The sequence below is a fragment of the Myotis daubentonii genome, chromosome 3 (assembly GCF_963259705.1).
Source record: "Myotis daubentonii chromosome 3, mMyoDau2.1, whole genome shotgun sequence".
In the NCBI taxonomy this organism is placed as follows: Eukaryota; Metazoa; Chordata; class Mammalia; order Chiroptera; family Vespertilionidae; genus Myotis; species Myotis daubentonii.
Window position 1 is genome coordinate 107,669,520 of NC_081842.1, and position 23,040 is coordinate 107,692,559.

The following is a 23,040-nucleotide window of genomic DNA, read 5'->3' on the forward strand; positions in this document are numbered from 1 at the left end:
AGCCCAGCTGGCTGAAAGCAGGTTTCTGGGGTTTTGTTTAGCTTCTATATTTGTAACAATGTTTCTTAAACTGCAAGCTCAGAGACCGGCAAGGCAGGCGGGGAACGTTAGCTTCCTCCGTCACTGAAGCAAGCAAGCCTCCTGTTCGCTTTAAGCTGCCTGGCTGCCGGCCGCCATCTTTGTTGGCAGTTAATTTGCATATCGCCCTGATTAGCCAATGGGAAGGGTAGTGGAGGTACGGCTAATTACCATGTTTCTCTATTATTAGATAGGATTGTTGTAGTTGATTTCAGAGCAGGAGAGGGAGAGAGAGATAGAAATATCAATGACAGAAAATCATTGATCAGCTGCCTCCTGCACACCCCACACTGAGAGGCGAGCCCACAACCTGGAAATTGCCCTGACTGGGAATTGAACCGGGACCTCCTAGTTCACATAAGTCAACGCTCAACCACTGAGCCACACTGGCCAGGCTAGTGCAGGAGTTTTATGTGCCTTGCAGATATTAGTGTAAGGAGAATTAAGATAAACATCCACGTTCATTGTCTATAAATTAAAGACCTTGATGAAACATGGAGAGGATCTCCAGACATGGATCTGATCTTTGTGTAGGCATACTTGTCTTACAGCAAAAGGATATTATGTCTACCATTGTTCACAAGGATAAAAAAATAAGAATACATCTACAAATGTATGTTATAATCTGAGTTATTATTGCCTTTTTACACATCTTACTAAGTAACTCTTGGTATTTTAGGCTCCCTGGAAATGATTTTGCAGTATAATTAATTATACAGTTTTGCATGGAAAAGTTAATATTCCATCTTAATGAAAGTGAATCCTTGGTAGATCAGGGGAGGAAAAGAAATGTTGGCCTAGTTCAGTGACTTTCCAGCCTCATAACTTAGCACTTTTAGGCACATTATGCTTTCTTCTATGATAAACTTGTTATCCTTTCTGATTCCAAAGGTAACAGCCTTGACTTACTACTTAAAATAAGAAATTATATAAACTTTTTCACTGTAGTTTTATGCTATGTAAAAAATAGGGAACAAAAGGTAGTAAGTAAATATAAAGATTAGGACTGAAAAATAGGTTTGATCCCCTCTATTTGCTTTGATATCATTTATCAAACATAAAAAAAGGCTTTTAATCTTGTGATCTCTTCTGATTCAGATGGAGAGTTCCAAAATACACGTAATTATTCAAATTGCATATTAGATGGCCACAACAGTAAGGCAGTATTATTAGTTGCCTGAAGATTAGGTTTCTGTTCATCTCAACTGGGATCCAGAGCCAAAAGGGTTCTGACTAGCTTACATACTAGCCTTCAGTAAATCTATGTACTTGACTCAGTAGAAAAGGACTAGCCTTCATTCAAAGGCCAGATTATTAAACATTTGACTCTTCCTATTTTTGTCCTAGGCAAACAGTACTGAGAAATGGTAAATAATAGACTGGACATCATGAAAAAAAACCTCAAAAAAAGTGAACACAGAATAAGTACATGAAAAGAGTGAGCTGCTTAGTATAGATGTTAAGGAGCCCTTACCCCTATAAGGATGTGTTGACCCTGAGCACATCACGATATCATAGCATAGTCGTACAATTGGAGCTTTGCCTCTTCTGGTACAATACAGCAACTGAAAACAGGATAATTCTGTGAAGGTGTGTAAGATACAAAGGGTTACACAGTGAATTGTCAATTGACATTGTCGATGGGTTCTGTGACTTTAAGCAAATGACGTGTGACAAGCAATTTTACCATAGGCTGATATACACAAGAGTTAGGGTCCTACAATGTCTCATCATTTTGTAATGAAACTATCTGCTATACGTTGTGAAGCTGAATCATGTCTAAGCCAAAACTTACAACTTAATTTCTACCCATGAATTTTCTTATCCATTTACTTTTATAACTAGTGGCCTGGTGCACAGATTCGAGCATATTGAAAGGAAATTAGAAGAAATATTTTAATATCATTATTCACCCTTTCTCTATAATAGACGTGTCAATCAAATTCACAATTGACAATGACAGATCAAAGCACAAGCATGTGATTGGTGCCAGCTAGAGCTTTATATGTATCACGCATGCGCTAGTCAACTTAGCCTTTTATATGTATAGAATAAACCTGCTTAATTAGACCTGCTTTCTGAGGTAGCTAAACTTTTTCCAGCCCAATGAAGCACCCTAACTTCTCTTTCAGGTAATTGTCAGCCACACAGCAGTAAATATCAACATGAAGCAGATTATTATTATAGATCATGCAGGGAGAACAAAGGGTAAAATATTTAACTGCAGCATGTTTGACTATATTTTGAGAAAACCTGAAGTCATTTTCAAGGTCCACCATTCTTTTCAGTTGGGTAAAGTTTCTAAGCTTTCTAAATCTCCATTTTCCGGTTAATGAAAAGAAAATAGGATTCCACCGAGTCTCCTATCTATCTACTCCAGGACTTCTGTGAGGATCAAATGAGATGAGGCATGGGAAAACACTTCACAGATACTTGGTTAAAGTGTGAAATGTTTGCACCTGGATATAAAGCAAGTCGCGTTCCTGGGCTGAAGAAACTGTAAGGAGGCTAGTTGTTGCAAGGGAGAGGAAGCCGGGTGTTGCTACCTGATGTTATTACCTGGCACCCACAGTGACCAATTCTGGGCTGGGCCGGGCTGTGGGCCACATTTTGCACCATGGGGTCTTGGCAGCGTTGGCTGCAATTTGGTGGGCTGTTGCTCCGGGGTGGTGGCAGGCCTGTGTCCCACTTGGGGGAAGCGGAGTTACTTTGTGGGCACCAGGTCCATGGTGCCAGTGCGCGTCACGGCCGCTCCTGCATTGAGCATCTGCCCCTTGGTGGTCAGTGTGCATCATAGTGACCAGTCAGACAGTTGGACACTTAGCATATTAGCCTTTTATATATAGACTAGAGGCCCGGTGCACAAAAATTTGTGCACTCGGGGGGGGAGGGGGGGTCCCTCAGCCTGGCCTGTGCCCTCTCGCAGTCTGGGACCCCTCGGGAGATAACGACCTGCTGGCTTAGGCCTGCTCCCGGGTGGCAGAGGGCAGGCCCAATCCCTAGGTGCAGCCCCTGGTCGGGCTCAGAGCAGGGCCAATTGGGGAGTTGGGGCGCCGCCCCCTGTCACACTCAAGGCAGGGTCGATGGGGAGGTTGTGGAGCAACCCCCTGTCACACACAGAGCAGGGCCCATCAGGGGGATTGGGGCTCTGTACCCTGTCACGCACAGAGCAGGGCCCATCAGGGGGTTGGGGCGCCGCCACTCTCACACTCAGGGCAGGGCTGATGGGGAGGTTATGGCTCTACCCCGTCACACACAGAGCAGGGCCCGTGGGGGGGGGAGCTCCCCCCTATCAGGCACAGAGCAGGGTGGATAGGGAGGTTGTGGCCCCGCCCCCTGTCACACACAGAGCCGCAGGGCGATCAGGGGGTTTGGGCGCTGCCCCCTGTCACGCTGATCCCGGTGCTGGGAGGCATGTTACCCTTTTACTATATAGGATTGAGGCCTGGTGCATGGGTGGGGCCGGCTGGTTTGCCCTGAAGGGTGTCCTGGATCAGGGTGGGGGTCCCCACTGGGGTGCCTGGCCAGCCTGGGTGAGGGGCTGAGGGCTGTTTTCAGGCTGGGGGTGACTGAACTCCCAAACGCTCCTTTTTTCCTTTTTTTCCTTTTTTTTTTTTTAAATTCTGGGCCAGCTTTAGCTTGAGGCTTGGCTCCAGCTCTTAGGCCTCTGGCTGAAAGTAGGTTTCTGGCCTTTGCTTACAATGTTGCCAATCTGCTGGCTGAAGTTGGGCGTATTTGTTACAATGTTTCTTACACTGCCCGCTCAGAGGCCTGCAGCGGCAGGCGGGGAACGTTGGTTTCCTCCGTCACTGAGGCAACCAAGCCTCATGTTAGTTTCAAGCTGCCTGGCTGCTGGCCGCCATCTTGGCTGACAGTTAATTTGCATATCTCGCTGATTAGCCAATGAAAAGGGTATCGGTCGTACGCCAATTACCATGTTTCTCTTTTATTAGATAGGATATATATAAAAGTGGCCTGGTGCACGAAATTCATGCAAGGGGGGGTGTCCCTCAGCCCGGACTGCACCCACTGCAATCTGGGACCCCTCGGGGATGTCCAACTGCCTGTTTAGGCCCAATGTGGGATCAGGCCTAAACCGGCAGTCAAACATCCCTCTCCCAATCCAGGACCACTGGCTCCTAACAGCTCACCTGCTTGCCTGCCTGCCTGATCACCCCTAAACACTCTGCCTGCTAGCCTGATTGCCCCAACTGCTCCCCCTTCCAGCCTAATCTCCAACTGCCCCCTCTGCCGGCCTGCTCGCCCCCAACTGCCCCCCCTGCCAGCCTGATCACCCCAACTGCCACCCCCTGCTGGCCTAATCGCCCCCAACTTTCCCCCCTGCCGGCCTTCTTGCCAACTGCCCCCTCCCCCCGCTGGCCTGCTCACCCCCAACTGCCCCCATGTCTGCCTAATCGCCCCCAACTACCCCCACTGCTGACCTGATCTAGCCCCCAACTGCCCCCCCTGCCAGCCTGATCTCGCCCCCACCTGCCCCCCCTACCGGCCTGTTTGTCCCAAACTGCCCCCCCTTGCCAGCCTAATCACCCTCAACTGGCCCCCCCTGCCGGCCTGCTCACCCTCAACTGCCCCCCTGCCGGCCTGCTCACCCCCAACTGCCCCCCTGCCGGCCTGCTCACCGCCAACTTCCCTCCACCCCACCCGCCAGCCTGCTCATCCCCAACTGCCGGCCTGCTCGCCCCAACTGTGCCCCCTGCTAGCCTGATCACCCCTAACCTGCCTCTGCCTCAGCCCCGCCACCATGGCTTTGTCTGAAAGGACGTCCAGAAGGTCTCCCAGTCTAATTAGCATATTACCCTTTTATTAGTATAGATAGATTTCAGGCAGCCTATTTAAGAAAGCCTAGTAAAAGGCTTTGTAAAAGGTATTTTCCAAGTCCCATTTCAAGGTTACTGTCCCTAAATAGCTAGTAAAAGGAAAGCTTTTCCATTATTACATTGTATTACTCCCCAGATTTCTGGCATTTGCATTTCTGGTTTTATACAGAGATCTCTGATCTCACTGTCTGTTTTGACCATATGTTTGTTTAATCCAGAGCTTTACTAGCTTTGGAATTTGGAATGTCTTACAGATCTTTCTTAGTCTCTAATCATCTGCAAAATGAGAACAGTGTATATACATCATAGGATTGATAGCATTGAGGTGTAAATAACTAATTAATACTGCCTTTTTCTCTTTTTCCTTTCTTACTGGTTGTTTTTACTCAAAGGAGATTGAATTTTCCTATTTGAAATTCAGAGAAATCAGTTATCAAATAATGTACCCAAATATAAAAGTAGATTGTGATCCATTTTTGTATTTATAATAAGCAGCAGAGAAAAAAACAAACCAGACAATTCTATTCAAGGCAAGTCTTACTTATTTAGCTTAATGCCCCAAGTCTGAGGGACACTAAAAAGGTAAACAGGACACAATTACATTTATTTAGTGTAAATGTTTCCTTAACATATCAAGTGGTTCTCTCAAATGTCATTTGGTCAGAGTCATTTGGAGTGCTTGTTACTTGAAGTGGAGATACTGCAGCTTCACACCAAGACCTATTGAATCAGAATCTGTAGTGATGAGGCCCAAGAAACTGTACTTATAATTTCATCTGATATTCTCAGGAGCAGCCAGGTACTCAGTTGCCCAGGAAAAGTTACTCCTTTTTCCTTGCTTTTCACATCCAGTCCATCAGCAACATCACTGCCTTCACCCTGGTGATAGCTGTGCTGGATTACCATTGTCTCTTGCCAGGACCACCACAATAAACTGGCCTTCCCATCAACTCTATAGCTTCATTCAAACTAGTTTCTACCAGCTGCAAATGCAGTGTTTTCAAAATGTAAGTTTCATAGGTAAGATAATAAGACCATCTTTAAGAATAACTGCAATGGATTGAAACAAAACTATATTAAAATTTATTAATCCATACTGGTACTATAACAAAACCCCATGGTCACCTATGGAGCATGCTAGGAAACCAAGTCCCTATATTGCATACTTGGGAATGAAGGGAAACAATCAAGTATTTATCCTGCCTAGAGGCCCGATGCACAAAAATTTGTGCACTCGGGGAGGTCCCTCATCCCAGCCTGTGCCCTCTCGCAGTCTCTGACCCCTCGGGGGATGACCACCTGCTGGCTTAGACCTGCTCCTTGGGGGATTGGGCCTAAGCTGGCACTCAGACATCCCTCTGGCAGCCCAGGAGTCCTCGGGGGATGTCCACTTGCCAGTGGGGAGCAGGCCTAAGCTGCAGTCAGACATCCTTAGCGCTGCTGAGGAGGCGGGAGAGGCTCCCACCACCACCGCTGTACGGGCAACTATCAGCCTGGCTTGTGGCTGAGCAGAGCTCCCCCTGTGGGAGCACACTAACCACCAGGGGACAGCTCCTGCATTGAACATCTGCCCCCTGGTGGTCAGTGTGTGTCATAGTGACCAGTCATTCCCAGTCATTCTGCTATTAGGGTCAATTTGCATATTACCCTTTTATTATATAGGAGTGCTGGCCAGCCTGGGTGAGGGGCTGATGGCTGTTTGCAGGCTGGCACCAGCCCCTTCAGTGTGGGGGTCCCCACTGGGGTACCTGGCCAGCCTGGGTGAGGGGCTGAGGGCCGTTTTCAGGCTGGCCACACCCCCTCCAGGGTGGGGGGATTCTGCTGGATTGCCTGGCCAGTCTGGGTGAGTGGCTAATGGCTGTTTGCAGGCTGGCCACAGCCCCTTCAGGGTGGAGGTCCCCGCTGGGGTGCCTGGCCAGCCTGGGTGAGGAGCTGAGGGCCGTTTTCAGGCTGGCCACACCCCCTCCAGGGTGGGGGGATTCTGCTGGATTGCCTGGCCAGTCTGGGTGAGTGGCTGATGGCTGTTTGCAGGCTGGCCACAGCCCCTTCAGGGTGGAGGTCCCCGCTGGGGTGCCTGGCCAGCCTGGGTGAGGGGCTGAGGGCCGTTTTCAGGCTGGCTAAGCCCCCAATGGGAACCTTCACCCCATGAGGGTGTGGCCAGCCTGGGTTAGGGGCTGACGGCTGTTTGCAGGCTGGCCACAACCCCCAGCCACCCAAACTTCCAGTGGAGGCTGGCTGGAAGCAGGTATCTGGGATTTATTTATCTTCTATAATTGAAACTTTGTTGCCATGAGCGGAGGCCACAGCTGGCTCGGGGCAGGTGGGAAGCTTGGCTTCCTCCATCGCCCAGGCAACCAAGCCTCCTGCTTGCTCCAGCTCCGTGGCTACCGGCCGCCATCTTGGTTGGGTTAATTTTCATATAGTCACTCTGATTGGCTGGTGGGCATGGCTTAGGGTGTAGCAAAGGTATGGTCAATTAGCATCTTTGTCTTTTATTAGTGTAGATACACATCCTAATATATAAAAACCCAGGGTCTGTAACATCCAAAACGACCAAAGGCTCAATGGACCACTGAGGGTGCCACTGAGGATGCCCTGACCCAGCACTGACTGCCGAGGGGGCTGCGAATCAGGTCCGAAGAGAGGCCTGGAGAGAAAAGCAGGGTCTGACCCATAGCCTCTGTGACAGCTGTTGATCAGCACTTGCCTCTCTCTTTCGCTCTGGGCCTGGCCAGCAGCCATGCCTCTCTTTCGGGCCTCCACTGGGGCTGCTGTTCAGACCCACCTCTCTGATCAGGCCCATTGATAAGTCCAGAGACACTGACTGGCATAGAAACTTACCAATCAGAACCAAATCTGGGTGAAGTGTGAGGAGCCAATGCCTGCTTAGGAGGTGGAGCTTTTGACGCTGATATAGAAACTGACCAATCAGAACCTAATCTGGGTGAACTGCGAAGGCAGAACCTAAGGTGGGGGGTGAGGAAGGGTTTTAAGGGCAACAGCTGTTTGGTGTAAGGTGTAAGAAAGCAGTTCATTTTTTTAATGACCAGTTTGGCAGTATAATGCATATGGCTGGCTATCAGTCCAGAGATAGGGATTATGTATTTTTGTCTGCCAAGAGCATCTCCTCCTGCTGAAAAAAGCTTTTCCCCCCATTTAAGCAATCCTATCCTATATAATCTATCTATACTAAAAGGGTAATATGCTAATTAGACCAGGTCAACCGGCCATCTTCCGGACATCCGACTTCCTTCCGGACTAATCTATGGTAGTGGGGGCCAAGGCAGAGGTAGTTGGGAGCGAGATCAGGCCGGCAGGGGAGGACAGTTGGGGGCGAGATCAGGCCAGGAGAGAAAGGCAGTTAGGGGCGATCAGGCAGGCAGGCAGGCAGGTAAGTGGTTAGGAGCCCATGGACCCAGATTGCGAGAGGGATGTCTGACCACCCATTTAGGCCCGATCCCTGTGAGCAGACATCCCCCAAGGGGTCCCCAATTGGAGAGGGTGCAGGCTGGGCTGAGGGGAATCCCCCACCCCCGTGCACATATCTTGTGCACCGGGCCACTAGTATATATATAAATCTAAACTCAGGATACCATATTATCGATGAATGGAAGTACACAGAAATACTTCAGCTAATAAGGGTATCACCATTTTGAAATCCCTAATGAAATAATATATCTAGGTAATGATCACCAATAGCAGTTAATATATGAAGGTAACCAGTGATTTGGAAATAGCTAACACCACTCTAAAGTACTGTCAATAGAATACAGGGAAACATGTCAAACTGCAATCAGCAAAATGCAGAATGTGGGGGACTACAGGACAAATAATCTGGTTTCTAAAATTGCAAGGAGACAAAAATGAATAAAAAGGGAGGGTACAGAAATAAAAGATTCTACCAGAGAGGTTATCAACCAATTATACTGTATGGGCCTTACTTGGATCCTGGTAAGAACAAAGTGGAAATAAAACAATAATGGAGACATTTGGAAATAATTGTTTTTTGGTTTTTTTGGTGTTATCTTCAAAAGTTCTTATATCTTGCCATGGCTGGTTTGACTAAGTGGATAAAGCGCAGGCCTGTGGACTGAAGTGTCCCAAGTTCGATTCCGGTCAAGGGCACGTGCCTGGTTGTGGTATTGATCCACGGTGGGGGGTGTGCAGGAGGCAGCCGGTCAATGATTCTCTCTCATCATTGATGTTTCTCTCTCCCTCTCCCTCTCCCTTCCTATCTGAAATCAATAAAAATATATTAAAAAAGAAAATTCTTACATTTTATATATATGGCAATATTTCATATGAAATTTCTTATATGGGATTTGCCTCCAAATAGTCTGGTGTGTGTGTGTGTGTGTGTGGGGGGGGGGGTTGAAAGAGTTGGTGGGGATATAGATTAAACAATTATTGAAGCTGGGTGATAGGCGTTCTTTAAACTCTTCTGCTTACTTTTGTGTGCATCTCTAATTTTTCTTTAATACAAAAAATTAGATATAAATTACATGAATGAAACTTCAATCAATTGCTATCGAATTTAGAATAAAATCCAAAGCCCACACCTTGGCCTATGAAGCCACTTCCTACCTCTCCATCCTGTCTTGGTATCCTTTCCTTCCATCAATTTCTTGCCTGCTCCAGGTCTTTCCTCACACGTTTCCCTTTTAAGGGGATATTCTTCCCTTCTCTCTGGTTACCTCAGCACCACTCTTTCTGGCTTAATCAGTATCTTATAGAATCTTTCTTAACCACCCTAAGGTTGGATCTTGCCTGTCAATATTGTCAGTGTACTTTAGCATAATTTGTAATTATATTTGTTAGTTTCTGTTTTGGTCTGTTCCCTACTAGACTATAAGGAACTATATCTTGTCAGTCCTATATTTCTAATGCCTGTCACATGTGTGATATGGTAGGTACTAGATAAATACTTAGCAGATGTTATTTCTGAAATATGCCCAACTATTTTGTTGAAAGCAGACACTTATCTTTGATCATTGGGATTGTGAAAGCAACACAGAGCTTTGAAATTATACATACTGTCCAGAAATAAAGGCTCATTTGTATGACTTGCAAGTTACACTGTAAAGAAATTAATTTCCGTTTATCCATGTTTCTCTATGCTTTGGATTCTCATTGGAAGAGTTTAGCTCATACCCCCTGATGCAGAGATCCTTCGACTTGGAGTATCTTGAGAGACTTCGGAGCACAGCACCTGACAGTGCTTTATGTATTTAGCAACTCAATTCTCTACCAGTCCAAATAATTGTTGCTTATTTTTCCTTCAGGAATAATGTAATATTTTACAATTTTGGGTAACTCCACATGTTCTTCTTGAGCTCTTGTGGTAGACAGCCTCCAAGGTGGTCTCCAGTCATTCTTGCCTATAGAATTCCAGACCCCTGTGTATTCATCTACACCAGTGGTTCTCAACCTTCTGGCCCTTTAAATACAATTCCCTCATGTTGTGACCCAACCATAAAATTATTTTCGTTGCTACTTCATAACTGTAATGTTGCTACTGTTATGAATCATAATGAAAATATATGATATGCAGGATGGTCTTAGGCGACCCCTGTGAAAGGGTCGTTCGACCGCCAAAGGGGTCGCGACCCACAGGTTGAGAACCTCTGATCTATACCCATATTTAATAGGGCTAACCTGTGTAACCAGTGGGATACTGTGGAAATAAAGAAGGGTGACCTTGAAGTTTAGGTCATAAAAACCATTGAAAGTTTCTGCCCAATTAAACCTCAAGTTTCTTCTTGTGAATGGTGTTCCCCTGTTTTCTTCAATAGAATGATTTCTGAATACTCATTTTAGTTTTAAAAGGTCATTTTGCATCCTATCCTTCCCTAGCTTGCCATCCTTTCAACCTAGAATCATTTGTACACTTAACATATTCTTAAAATTTCTATCATTTTAAGCTGTGGATAAAAACACCAGAAGACACTGGGGTCCAGTATTGATTCTAACAGTCCTAGAATATTATTGGGTATGTTCAGAGACAGACAATGAACCCATGATGATTTTAAGGTCACAACACTCTAAATCTGAATACTCATTTCCTAGGAAGATGCAATGTGGGTCACAGATTAGATGAGCTTGATCTCACTTTCATCTATCAGATCCATCCCATCACTGGAGAACTCTAGATTTAATTATATTTTGCTATCTGGAAACCAATTTTCTATATATTCTAGTACCAAGTTTTACACTGGTTTATCCTATAAAATAAAAGAGAAAAATGGTAATTGGCGTACGATGATACCCTTTTCATTGGCTAATCAGGGCTATATGCAAATTAACTGCCAACTAAGATTGGCAGTTAACTGCCAACTAAGATTGGCAGTTAACTGCCAACTAAGATTGGCAGTTAACTGCCAACAAGATGGCGGCTAATTTGCATATGTAGGCACAATGCAGGGAGGCGAAAGGGAAAGCAGGAAGAAGCCCCCTGCCACTGACAGTGATCGGAAACCCAGGGGGGAGCTAAGAGCTGGGGGGCAGGGCAAAGGCTGCCCTGCCCCCCAGCCATGATCGGAGAATCAGGCGCCTTTGCCGCCCTGGCCAGTGATAGCAGGAAGTAGGGGTGGAGCCAGAGATGGGAGCTGGACACGGTCGAAGCTGGCAGTCCCAGGAACTCGGGGTCCCTTGCCTGGGCCTAAAGCGGAGCCTGCAACCGCGGGGAGCTGGGGGTCCCCTGCCCAGGCCTGACACCTCTGCCGGAGGCCTTAGGCCTGGTCAAGGGGCCCATCCGGTGACTGGTGATCGGAGGGTGATCAGGGTCAACTCCTCTGGCTGAGGCATCAGGCCTGGGCGGGGGGCTGAGCCGGGGATTGGGGGGATATGATGGTCCGTCCCCTTGCCCAGGCCTGAAGCCTGGGTCAGAGGCGTCAGGCTTGGGCGGGGGGTGGAGCAAGCGATCAGAGGGAGATGGGGGTCCCCTGCCCAGGCATGATTCCTGGGCCAGAGGCCTCAGGCCTGGGCGGGGGCCAGAGCCAGTGACTGGGGGGAGATGGGGGTCCCCTGTCCAAGCCTGACACCTCTGGCGGAGGCATCAGGCCTGGGCAAGGGGCCGATCATGTGATCGGAGGGTGATGGGGGTCTACGCCTCTGGCTGAGGCATCAGGCCTGGGCAAGGGGCAGAGCCAGCAATCAGAGGGATCTGGGGGTCCCCTGCCCAGGCCTGATGCCTGGGCCAGAGGCATCAGGCCTGGGCTGAGGGCAGAACCAGTGATAGGGGGAAATGAGGGTCCCCTGCCCAGGCCTGACGCCTCTGTCAGAGGCGTCAGGCCTGGGCAAGGGGCCGATCCTGCGATTGGAGGGTGATGGGGGTCAACGCCTGAGGGCTCCCAGTATGTGAGAGGGGGCAGGCTGGGCTGAGGGACACTCCCCCCCCCCCCCCCACACACACCCAGTGCATGAATTTCGTGCACCGGGCCCCTAGTATATATATATTCTAGTACCAAGTTTTACACTGGTTTTAAAAACACTGACATCCTACAAATAATGAAAAATTCCCCAATATATTTTTTTGCAAGGGGTAGGAATCCTTAATTAAACTAGACAATAAGTTATGTCAATAAGTCTTTATTTTTCATATAAGGTGTCACTGCTGTTTTCAGATATACAGAACTGAATAGAAGCATTTAGCATGCTGCCTCACTGTACATGGAAAACTGGGGCATCTTCAGACACTAAAGTGAGGGAAGAAAATGGGTTGATGCCATTTGTTGATGGGCTTATGCATCACTCAGCAGTGTTACAGGCTGTCTTAACCTGAAAGCAGAACTGTAATCACTCGGGCAGCTCTGAACAATTCTGAAATGCATATCTACGAAGGTGCAACAGCAAGCCAGAGACAGATACCATGTCCCACTCTGAAGGGAGACTGATCTGGCCCCTGGCTCAGCCCATTTTAAGAGCTGATATAGCCATCTTAATAGTTTGAGTTTCCCTTACCACATATGTTGGCAATCAGCATAACAGAATTTCTGAAACATCAGCTGAATAAGCCCCAGTTTAAAAAACAGGCCATTGTCCATATAACAATTGCTACTTCATAACTTCTGCTCAGTTATCACTTGTCCTACAAAAACCCTTTATCTGATGAATTTTAGTGAAAGCCTCTAGCAACTGTAACAGACTCAGCTCTAGATAATAAGTATGAGAAAAAAGTGCCTGTGAAGTGGATGTGTCCATGGAAAAGTGGCAGTGTTTCTATTGGAGGTAAGTGTCAAGTTTCCTCTTGATGTTGTCAAAGGAATCTGCTCCCATGTAATCAGCCTGGCCCTGTTCCCACCTCTCCTTCCGTTCTTCTGAGGATACAAAAGGCTGTGCCGTAGCCGGGGTCTCCCCAAGGGACAAATGTGACACAGCTCCGGAGACATCTTCCTAGAAAGGAGAGCATAATCAGAGACTCATTGAGAGCTGAAAATCAGACAGTTTTAGAGAATGCAATAAACTGAAGAAGGTGAGAAAAGCCAGGATGAATTATCATGCAAAGTAGCAAAAACTGGAAAGTATTACATGAAACAAACAAAAAAGGACACAGAAATACAGGGTCATATGATTTTTTTCCCTAACAAAATGAAGACTTCTTGACTCAGTGAAAACATTAAGAGAACAAAGTAATTAAGGTTAATGTTTAAGTTCTGCATACCTTTCTAGAGAAGCCACAAGAGAAAGCCAGTGTAGTGTACAGACCAAGTCTGAAAGCTGCAAACAGTTCATTAGAAAGTGTAAGATGATGGACAAGGGAACAGTCTCATGATACATAAGTCTCGATCTGTGAGCTCAGAAAGGTTGAGAACTTAAACAAAATGATACGTTAGAGGCTAAGTTTCAGAAAGAACCTAACCAGAGAGCCGCACCACATACATAAGTTGTCACATCATAAAAGCGAGAGCTAAATGGTTTGAGACCATGCACCAAACTCATCTGCCTATTCAAGCTTATTACCATGTAGCATCTAATCTTGTAGCTTCTGCACATGTAATTAACTTAGTTTCAAACTACTGTTTCAATTCCCAGCTTTACTTTTCTTGGTTCATAATTCTTAGTCCTTGGGTTGCGGAAGGAACAAAATGAATGTGCAGGAAATGGAGCAAACCTACTCTATATTAGATTCTTATTACATATAGACACACAATTAACTCCAATTGTACCCTAAAGGAATATCAAAGCTATCCTTCACAAAGCTCTGAGTTGAGAAGGTACTGGAAATCTTGGAAGAGAAAAAGGAAGGCGGATGAATACATTTAGGTATTGCTTTTAACAGAAACTGGCAGAATAAAATTTCTGATTACTTGTTTTTGTTGCTATATCTACATGCATGTGTGAATGCATATGAATGCATTTAAATACACTGGAACTCCAAGGTACTTGGGTGGATTCCATGGGATTGTATTAGAGCTGAGGCAATATAAGTCCTTCCCTTGGATTAGTTCTGCCTTTGCCTTCCATTTGCAACAGGAATGATTTAGGGAGGCTCTTCCAGAATCCTCCGCTCACCGTATTTTTCATAAGGATAACAGTCTCTCAGACCTGGATTTGAGTCCCAGTTCTCCTACTGACTAGTCTGTTACACAAATAAGAGCAGTTATGTAACTTCTTTACATTTCTGTTAATTTTAATATCTAGAGAGAGGATATTAACAATAATACTACTTACTTGATAGACAAGTTTAACTGTTAAATAAAAATACCTAACTTTTATTGAGCACTTACTATGTGCCAGCAATGTTCCAAGTACTGTGCAAGTGTTACTTCATGATCCATACAAAGCAATTAGAGTAAGAATGTAAGCGGTACGTTATTTTTCCCATTCTCCTTTTCATATTTTGTTATAAGTGCTAATAAGTGAAATGGCTAAAATCTATACCAGAGCAAAGAGAAGTATCTCTTATAACCTTATAGTCTCTTATAGAAAGGCAATTAACTGATCAGTTAGACTTGATTGTAACTTACCCATAGTTCTATTCTTTATAGCTTAATATGTAACATACAGGTTTTATTTATTTTTAATTTATTGAATTTATTGGAGTGACACTGGTTAATAAAATTAAATAGGTTTTAGGTGTACAATTCTATAATACATCATTTGTACTGTGTGTTCACCACCTCAAGTCAAGTCTCTATCCATCACCATTTATCCCCACTTTACCCACAACTACCTCCCAAAAATTTAATTTCTTATCCTTTCCCAATTCCTCCAAAAGAACAAACCTTAGAGGAAGAACTTTCAAGTCAGAAAAGATGCTAAGCACTTTTTTATTGTAAATGTTAATATGTCATTTCCTCTTACAAGATTTCTTTTACAAGATCCTATATAACCATATAAGAGTACAAACACGGTATATCAAAATAATCCTGGAAAAGTATTTGTTTATATATTCATGCTGTAATTTTCACTGAAAATACATTCTTCTGAGCAGACGGCAAAAATAAAATCAATATGTTTAAATGTATGCAGTTTTGAAAACATGAAACGTAGCATTCACTGCTTTAGGAATAATCATAGGACAGTTGGGCCAAGAGGCTTATAGTTACAATATGTGGAAATATAATAAAACCTCTAAAACCCTTTCTTATGTTCTCTGATCTGAGGAAATTTGCCAGAAACTCTACTTCTGCGTTAGTCTTTGCTGGTAACATTTCTCTCTTCTAAGATGAACATTGTTTTCTACCCACACAATCTTATCTCTTTGTTAACATACCACCAAATACTCCATGTCTACTGGTATACAAAACTTTAAAAATACAGCATTGTCTAGCCAGTGTGGTTCAGTGGTTGAGCTTTGACCTATGAACCAGAAGGTCACAGTTGATTCCCTATTAGGGCACATTGCCCAGGTTGTGGGCTCATTCCCCAGTGGGGGGTGTGCAGGAGGCAGCCGATTAATGATTCTCTCTCATCACTGATGTTTCTATTTCTCTCCCCCTCTCCCTAACTCTCTGAAATCAATAAAAATATATTAAAAATAAATAAATAATAAAATAAAAACCACAGCATTAAATTACCTTAAAGGAGAAACAGAACCTACCACATTGAGGTGTGGGTGGGGGTCTGAGTTGAGGCCAAACTGCTGCAGCAGAGGTGAAACGCTGGTGGTGAAGATGTCCCACCACAGGCTGAGGAACTCAGGGTGAGTCATGGTGGGATCATGGGACTCACTTTTGACACTTTTTGTTTTAGGATCATAGGTGTAATTCCACGGTTTGATTCGTCCCAGGAAATGCACAACTTTGGCATTTGCACCAAACCTGCCAAGTGAACACAAGTTAAATGGTTAGTGGATTCTGAGCACTAACAAAAAGATAAACAGCACTTTGTTCTGCAGACTAATAGTGCAGCTTCCATCCTACAGTAGTGGCTGGAAAGGAAATTGAGTTCCCTGGAAAATACTTAGGCATGCTTTTTAAATTATTCAACTGTATGTTAAATATACACAAAATTCTAAAGTATCAGTGGTTCAGTGCAACAACCCAAACACAATTCACTGTGCATAGCAAAGGTATAGCTGCTTAGAAAACCATGTGATATTAGCTACTCAAATTGAAAATGCTCAGCTCCTGGGCATGTACCCTAAAGAAACTCTTGCAGATGTGTGACAGGAGACATAATCAAAATGTTCAGAGCAGCAGCACTGTGAAGTAGGTGTGAACTGGAAACAACTGGATGACCATAAGTTCGGTGAGATGACTGTTGAGCGTGTTCACTCCGTTTCCCAGCCTCTGTGAGGAGTACATGTCCCTGCCTCACTAATGTTGGGTATGCTCAGAGGATTTGCTTTGGACAACTGAATGTGGGGAGCAGTGAACTGTTTTTGTTCACCTTCTCTAAGAAGCTGCCACTTCTGCAGCAGAGAATGTGGCCTGGGCAGCCTGCAGGTTCCGAACTGAGACGCTTGGAGCAGACATGGATCAAGCCTGTGGCCTGGCTCAAAACTCAGCTTAGGTGACCAGAGCTGTCCGGGCCTACCCAATAACACATGAGCAAGAAATACAGGCTTAATGCTGAATGTCACTGAGATTTTATGCTTATTTACCCATTCTATTTTTTTTTCATTAAAAATATTTATTAAATATCAGTTCATTAAGTATTCCCACTTTATAACTGCTCTTTTAACTTTTTAGGCTTCTATCATTTTTTTCTAGAAACAGACCCACATTCTCAGTTGGTTGAAAGGAGAGGACAGTGAGGGGGAGGCTCATATACCTGCATTTCCATTTCTCTCTCTGGCAAAAATATTAGCCATGGATACTTTCCCTCATGTAATTTCAAAAGCAAGTATCACCCCTTCACTTTAAAACAAATGGCTCTCTGTGCCTGTCCTGTATAATAAAGTCCAAGTTATATGATCTGAGCCTTCATATCCTTTTTTTTTTAAAGGACAACTTCAGGTATATTTATATCATTGAATACAATTCAGCAGTGAAAATGAAATTTTTAAATATGCTGAAAAAAGAAACATACAAATTCAAATAGGAATACATATGAATACACTTATATAAGGGCAGAACAAAAAGTACTATTAAAAGAACAGAAGACTGTAATCAATAAAAATTTCATGATATTGGTTCTCTGGCAGAGGGAAGCTGTGATGGGAAAGGGGCCAAAGGAGCTTCTAAGGTACTGGTTGTGTCCCATAAACTTGAATGATGAGTATTTTAGAAAACTACATTTTTAAATATTCTTTGGTATATACACTATATTTCATAATAAGAATTAAGAGTGGTCCTATTTTGGCTTAGAGGAAATCTATGACTATAAAACTAAATAATGCAGGTGAATACAACAGGTGGCAAAGGAAGGGGGGCAATAGGAATTCAGAGGCAGGAGGTCACTGCAAGCTAGGTGCACTGGGGCAGAGGCGCTGAGATGGTGGATGTGACTTGAAGTTTGTACAACTTTACGACAGGAGGAAGCTTTAATAGCAAAAGACAAAACGGGACAGGATCCCTGAGTGCTGGGCTCACGTGTTAGATTTTAGTGGATTTATCCTACAGGCAACCAAAGGATTTGATCATAATACACAGATCAAAACAACGCAAACTATCCATGTAAGCTTTCCTACTGCCTAAAGATTTTTTTTAATGTCAGAAACCTGTTATATAACTGTCATTATCTGCGAGTTTACTATATTCGAGGCCCAAATTATGTAAGGACATGATTGGAAATAACAGTCCGCAAGGTAGATTTTCCTACAGTGTTAATGGAGGCTCCCAGTGGTGAGTTGCCTAGAGCCATACAGCTATTAAGTGGTAGAGATGGCATCTGGCACAGTTCTATCCACCTGAGCTCTTCCCATCCTACCATGCTCTCATTCAAAACTACTTAAGAAAAATAGAGCCTGTTGTCAATTTCCCTCTTAGGGTGACTATCCCATAGTGCATTTCTTATGAAAATGAAGGCTACCTGATATCCCCAAGCTAACTCTTCATTTTATACACACAGAGCATATTACATACACACATACACTCACTCAAACTCACACAAGTACTCGCGATTCTATCCTTAAAAGGACAGAAATAATAATGTTCAAATTAGGTATGTGTAAGGCACTATGCTCAGTGCGTGGTCCCAAGAAGCTTTTGTCCAAACAGGAAGATGAGTCATCCAATCCTATCTAATAAAAGAGAAACATGGTAATTAGCCGTACATCTGCTACCCTTCCCATTGGCCAATCAGGGTGATATGCAAATTAACTGCCAGCCAAGATGGCGGCCGGCAGCCAGGCAGCTTGAAGTGAACATGAGGCTTGCTTGCTTCAGTGACAGAGGACTCCAACGTTCCCCGCCTACCGCTGCCGGCCTCTGAGCTTGCAGTTTGAAACATTGTTACAAATACAGAAGCTAAACAAAACCCCAGAAACCTGCTTCCAGCCAGCCAGGATCTCAGAGCTGGAGTTGAAACAGTGTTTCGATTATAGAACCCAAACAAACCAGATACCTGCTTTCAGCAGCGGAGGCCTAAGAGCTGGAGCCAAGCCTCAGAGCTAAAGCTGGCCCAGAATAAAAAAGAAAAAAAAAAGAAAAAAAGGAGCGGTTGGGAGCTTCAGTCACCTTCCAGTCTGGGTGAGGGCCTGAGGGCTGTTTTCAGGCTGAAAACAGCCCTCAGGCCCTCACCCAGACTGGCCAGGCACCCCAGTGGGGACCCCTACCCTGATCCAGGACACCCTTCAGGGCAAACCAGCCGGCCCCCACCCATGCACCAGGCCTCTATCCTAAATAGTAAAAGGGTAATATGCCTCCCAGCACCGGGATCAGCGCAGCCGCGAGGCCTCCCGGCACCAGGATCAGCGTGACAGGGGGGAGCTCCCCAACCCCCTGATCGCCTTGCGGCTCTGTGTGTGACAGGGTGCAGCACCCCAACCCCCCAATCGGCCCTACCCTGAGCGTGACTGAGGGTGGCATCGCAACCTCCCGATCCGCCCTGCTCTGTGCATGACAGGGGGCGGTGCCCCAATCCCCCAATCGGCCCTGCTCTGAGCCCGACCAGGGGCTGCACCTAGGGATTGGGCCTGCCCTCTGCCACCCAGGAGCAGGCCTAAGCCAGCAGGTCGTTATCTCCCGAGGGGTCCCAGACTGCGAGAAGGCACAGGCCGGGCTGAGGGACCCCGCCCCTCCCCCCCCGAGTGCACAAATTTTTGTGCACCAGGCCTCTAGTCGTATATAATAAAGAGGTAATATGCAAATTGACCACCAAGCCCTCGCACAAGATGGCGGCCCCCATGTGGTCGCAAGATGGCTGGCAAGGAAGGGCAGTTGGAGGTGACCAGGCCTGCAGGGGAAGGCAGTTGGGGGCACCTGGGCCAGCAGGGGAGGGCAGTTGGGGGCGACCAGGCCGGCAGGTGAGCAGTTAGGCATTGATCAGGCTGGCAGGAGAGTGGTTAGGGGGTGATCAGGCTGGCAGGCAGAAGCGGTTAGGGGCAGTCAGGCAGTCAGGCAGGTGAGCATTTGGGAGCCAGCAGTCCCGGATTGTGAGGGACACTGCCCATCCCCACCCCAATGAACGAATTTCATGCACCGGGCCTCTAATAAAATAATAAAGGACAAGAGCAGTGTTGACACTGGAACCATGGGATTCCAGAACAGCCAGAGCAGGCAGGCATTTCTAAAAGAGGTTTTATTCAGAAGCAGCCAGACAAGGCCAGGGAAAGATATGCAGGATTATGATAACTGCCTTCAACAAATGCCCCAATGTTGATGGGGAAAACATCCCAGCAATACAAACACTTAACTGAAACCAGACAGTGCACAAGTGAAGTGGAGGTGCTCCCTCGCCTTCTCAGACTTTCACTCTTGACTCAAGGTCCCACCTGTCTGCTCCTCCTGTCTTAACTGACCAGGAAGTCTACTCCCATTATTTGCTTAAATCTAATATAAATGTCATATAGTCATTACATGAGATGTAGAAATGCTCATTAAAACATAAGTATAGAATAAACTCTATTCCTTTCTAGTCTGTTTTTCTTGACACTTCGAAAATAATTAAGCAGTAGTAACAGTAAAAGCTAACATTATCTTTTGGGGCAAAAGTAGGTTTACAGTTGTTTGTTTGCATTGAACATAATAATTAATAATATAAGAATAAACTGCTTTGTGTACTCATGACTGTAAACCTACTTCTGCCCACCCTGTAGATTGAGTACTCACACATGGCAGGCACTACTAACATTTGCATGACTTGTCTCAGTTAATCTCCAAATCAGCTTTGTGAGGAAACCAGAGTGTGAATAAGTAGCTTGTTTAGGATCACATGGCTGGTGAGTGGCAGAGCTGGGATCCCACCCAGGCCATCGCTCCAAAGCCAAGGCCCTTAACCACAACTAGGCTGTTATTACAAGGAACTCCCAGAGTTACAAGGACAGTGTCTGAGGATATAACATTTGTTACTCCATGCATTAACTCCTTGTCTACAGATGGTAAACCTAAAAGTTGGAAAAAGTATGCCTAATGAATCCTGAAAACACCCAAAATATAGTCATTGGCAGAGCAACAGAAGGTAACCCATAGGAAAGAAAGCTACAAAGAAATCAAGTTAGTACTGTCTGAAGAATGGCTCGTCTCAGAAGATGCAGTCTGTATAAAATTTAGAGGAAGGGGAAGAACAAACAAGAAATAGATGATGCTTCCCCTTAAGTGACTGTATCTCAGGGCCTCTGAAGCCCCTCACCCTGTGAACTGGCCTTCAGAGCTCATGGGGAGGACAGGCACGTGGTCCAAGACCCAAGAATGCCACTGTGATGCCGCAAACCCTACACAGTGAGGCTGCCCAGTCTCTGCTGGGAGCAGGACTGCCTACCTCAGCCTCGGGCTCCTTCTGAACCCCAGGGGCCCAGGTGCTTCTGCAACCTCACTGAACACCAGCTGCATGCTGGCAGACGCCTCCTCATATGGCCCATCTTCCCCTACATCAACAAGAATGCCATTTGGGGACAGTCTACACCAGTGATGGCGAACCTTTTGAGCTCAGTGTGTCAGCATTTTGAAAAACCCTAACTTAACTCTGGTGCCGTGTCACATATAGAAATTTTTTGGTATTTGCAACCACAGTAAAACAAAGACTTATATTTTTGTTATTTATTTTATATATTTAAATGCCATTTAACAAAGAAAAATCAACCAAAAAAATAAGTTTGCGTGTCACCTCTGACACACGTGTCATAGGTTCGCCATCACTGGTCTACACCCTGGGTTTTGCTGTGGCTCAGACCTGGGCTCTACCTTCATGAATCTTCAAGCATCTCTTTAATGATAAATCAATGTTGCCCTCTGGGGCCTGGGGGAGGACCCTCCTTCTTCAAAATTACCTTATTTTTTAAAAAATAAATCTTTATTGTTCAGATTATTACAGTTGTTCCTCCCCCCCCCCCCATAGCTTCCCTTCACCCAGTTCCCACCTCATCCCATGCCCTTACCCCCCCTTTGTCCTCATCCATAGGTGTAAGATTTTTGTCCAATCTCTTCCTGTACCCCCACACTCCCTTCCCCCCCCAAGAATTGTCAGTCCACTCCTTTCTATGTCCCTGATTCTATTATATTCATCAATTTATTCTGTTATTCAGATTATTTATTCACTTGATTTTTAGATTAATTTGTTGATAGATATGTATTTGTTGTCACTTTGTTGTTCATAATTTTTATCTTTTCCTTTTTCTTCCTCTTCTTAGAGAATACCCTTCAGCATTTCATATAATACTGGTTTGGTGGTGGTGAACTCCTTTAGCTTTTTTTTGTCTGTGAAGTTCTTTATCTGATCTTTAATTCTGAATGATAGCTTTGCGGGTAGAGTAATCTTGGTTGTAGGTTCTTGCTATTCATCACTTTGAATATTTCTTGCCACTCCCTTCTGGCCTGCATAGTTTCTGTTGAGAAATCAGCTGACAGTCATATGGGTATTCCCTTGTAGGTAACTAACTGTTTTTCTCTTGCTGCTTTTAAGATTCTCCAAAATTACCTTCTTTACCCATTCTACCCTAACAATGTGAAAAATTGTATCCACTAGATCAAGCATGTCAAACTCATGGCCAGTGGGCCGCTATGAGGCATGTGGCCCAACCCTCCACGCAAGTTTGACATGCTTACACTAGATAGTCCTTTCATAGACAGGGCAGTCCCGATTTTAAGAAAGTTCTTAATAAGCCTGTTTGACATAGAAACCAAGATCTTAAGGGGCCCTAAATGTGGTTGGAACTGCCCTTTCCACCCATAGGTGAGGAATTCCTTGGCTGCTAGCAAGATGGGTACATGTGGGAGGCTGCACAGCGTGAGTACCCTCCCAACAGCTGCCCAAACTCAGCAACAAAATGAATCACAAATACACGACATGAGTAGATTTCTTGTAAAAACGCGAAGACCAGAAAGCGCTCACAAGGACCCAGAAGTGTGACAGCAGAGATGCATGAGAGGAAGAAAGGAAGGTACTGGGACATATAGTAATCACGGACCAGCTTCAGTGTTCTGGATCGGCCTCTGTCAGCCCTATTTCCATACAGTAAGAGACGGGATCTCTATTTTGAGGAATGGAGATATTACCACCACACATCTAACAGATCTATAGAAATGAGTGGGGGGTAGGAGGAAAACGGGTTTTGGAGCAAGGACTCTATGGAAAGGGCCTG

The 23,040-nt window shown here is 45.2% G+C and overlaps 1 protein-coding gene across 1 annotated transcript in view; it reads right to left on the reverse strand.

Annotated features, from left to right (window-relative positions):
* Window positions 1-12,487: 12,487 nt before the first annotated feature.
* GYG1 (glycogenin 1) overlaps window positions 12,488-23,040 on the reverse strand; it is a 40,064-nt gene continuing 29,511 nt past the window's right edge. Inside the window, exons 6-7 of the mRNA XM_059688197.1 lie at window positions 15,958-16,177; window positions 12,488-13,307 (exon numbers count right to left, since the gene is read on the reverse strand). Coding sequence (XP_059544180.1) covers window positions 13,134-13,307; window positions 15,958-16,177 — 394 coding nt within the window. The 3' untranslated portion in view covers window positions 12,488-13,133. The remainder of the gene's footprint in view (window positions 13,308-15,957; window positions 16,178-23,040) is intronic.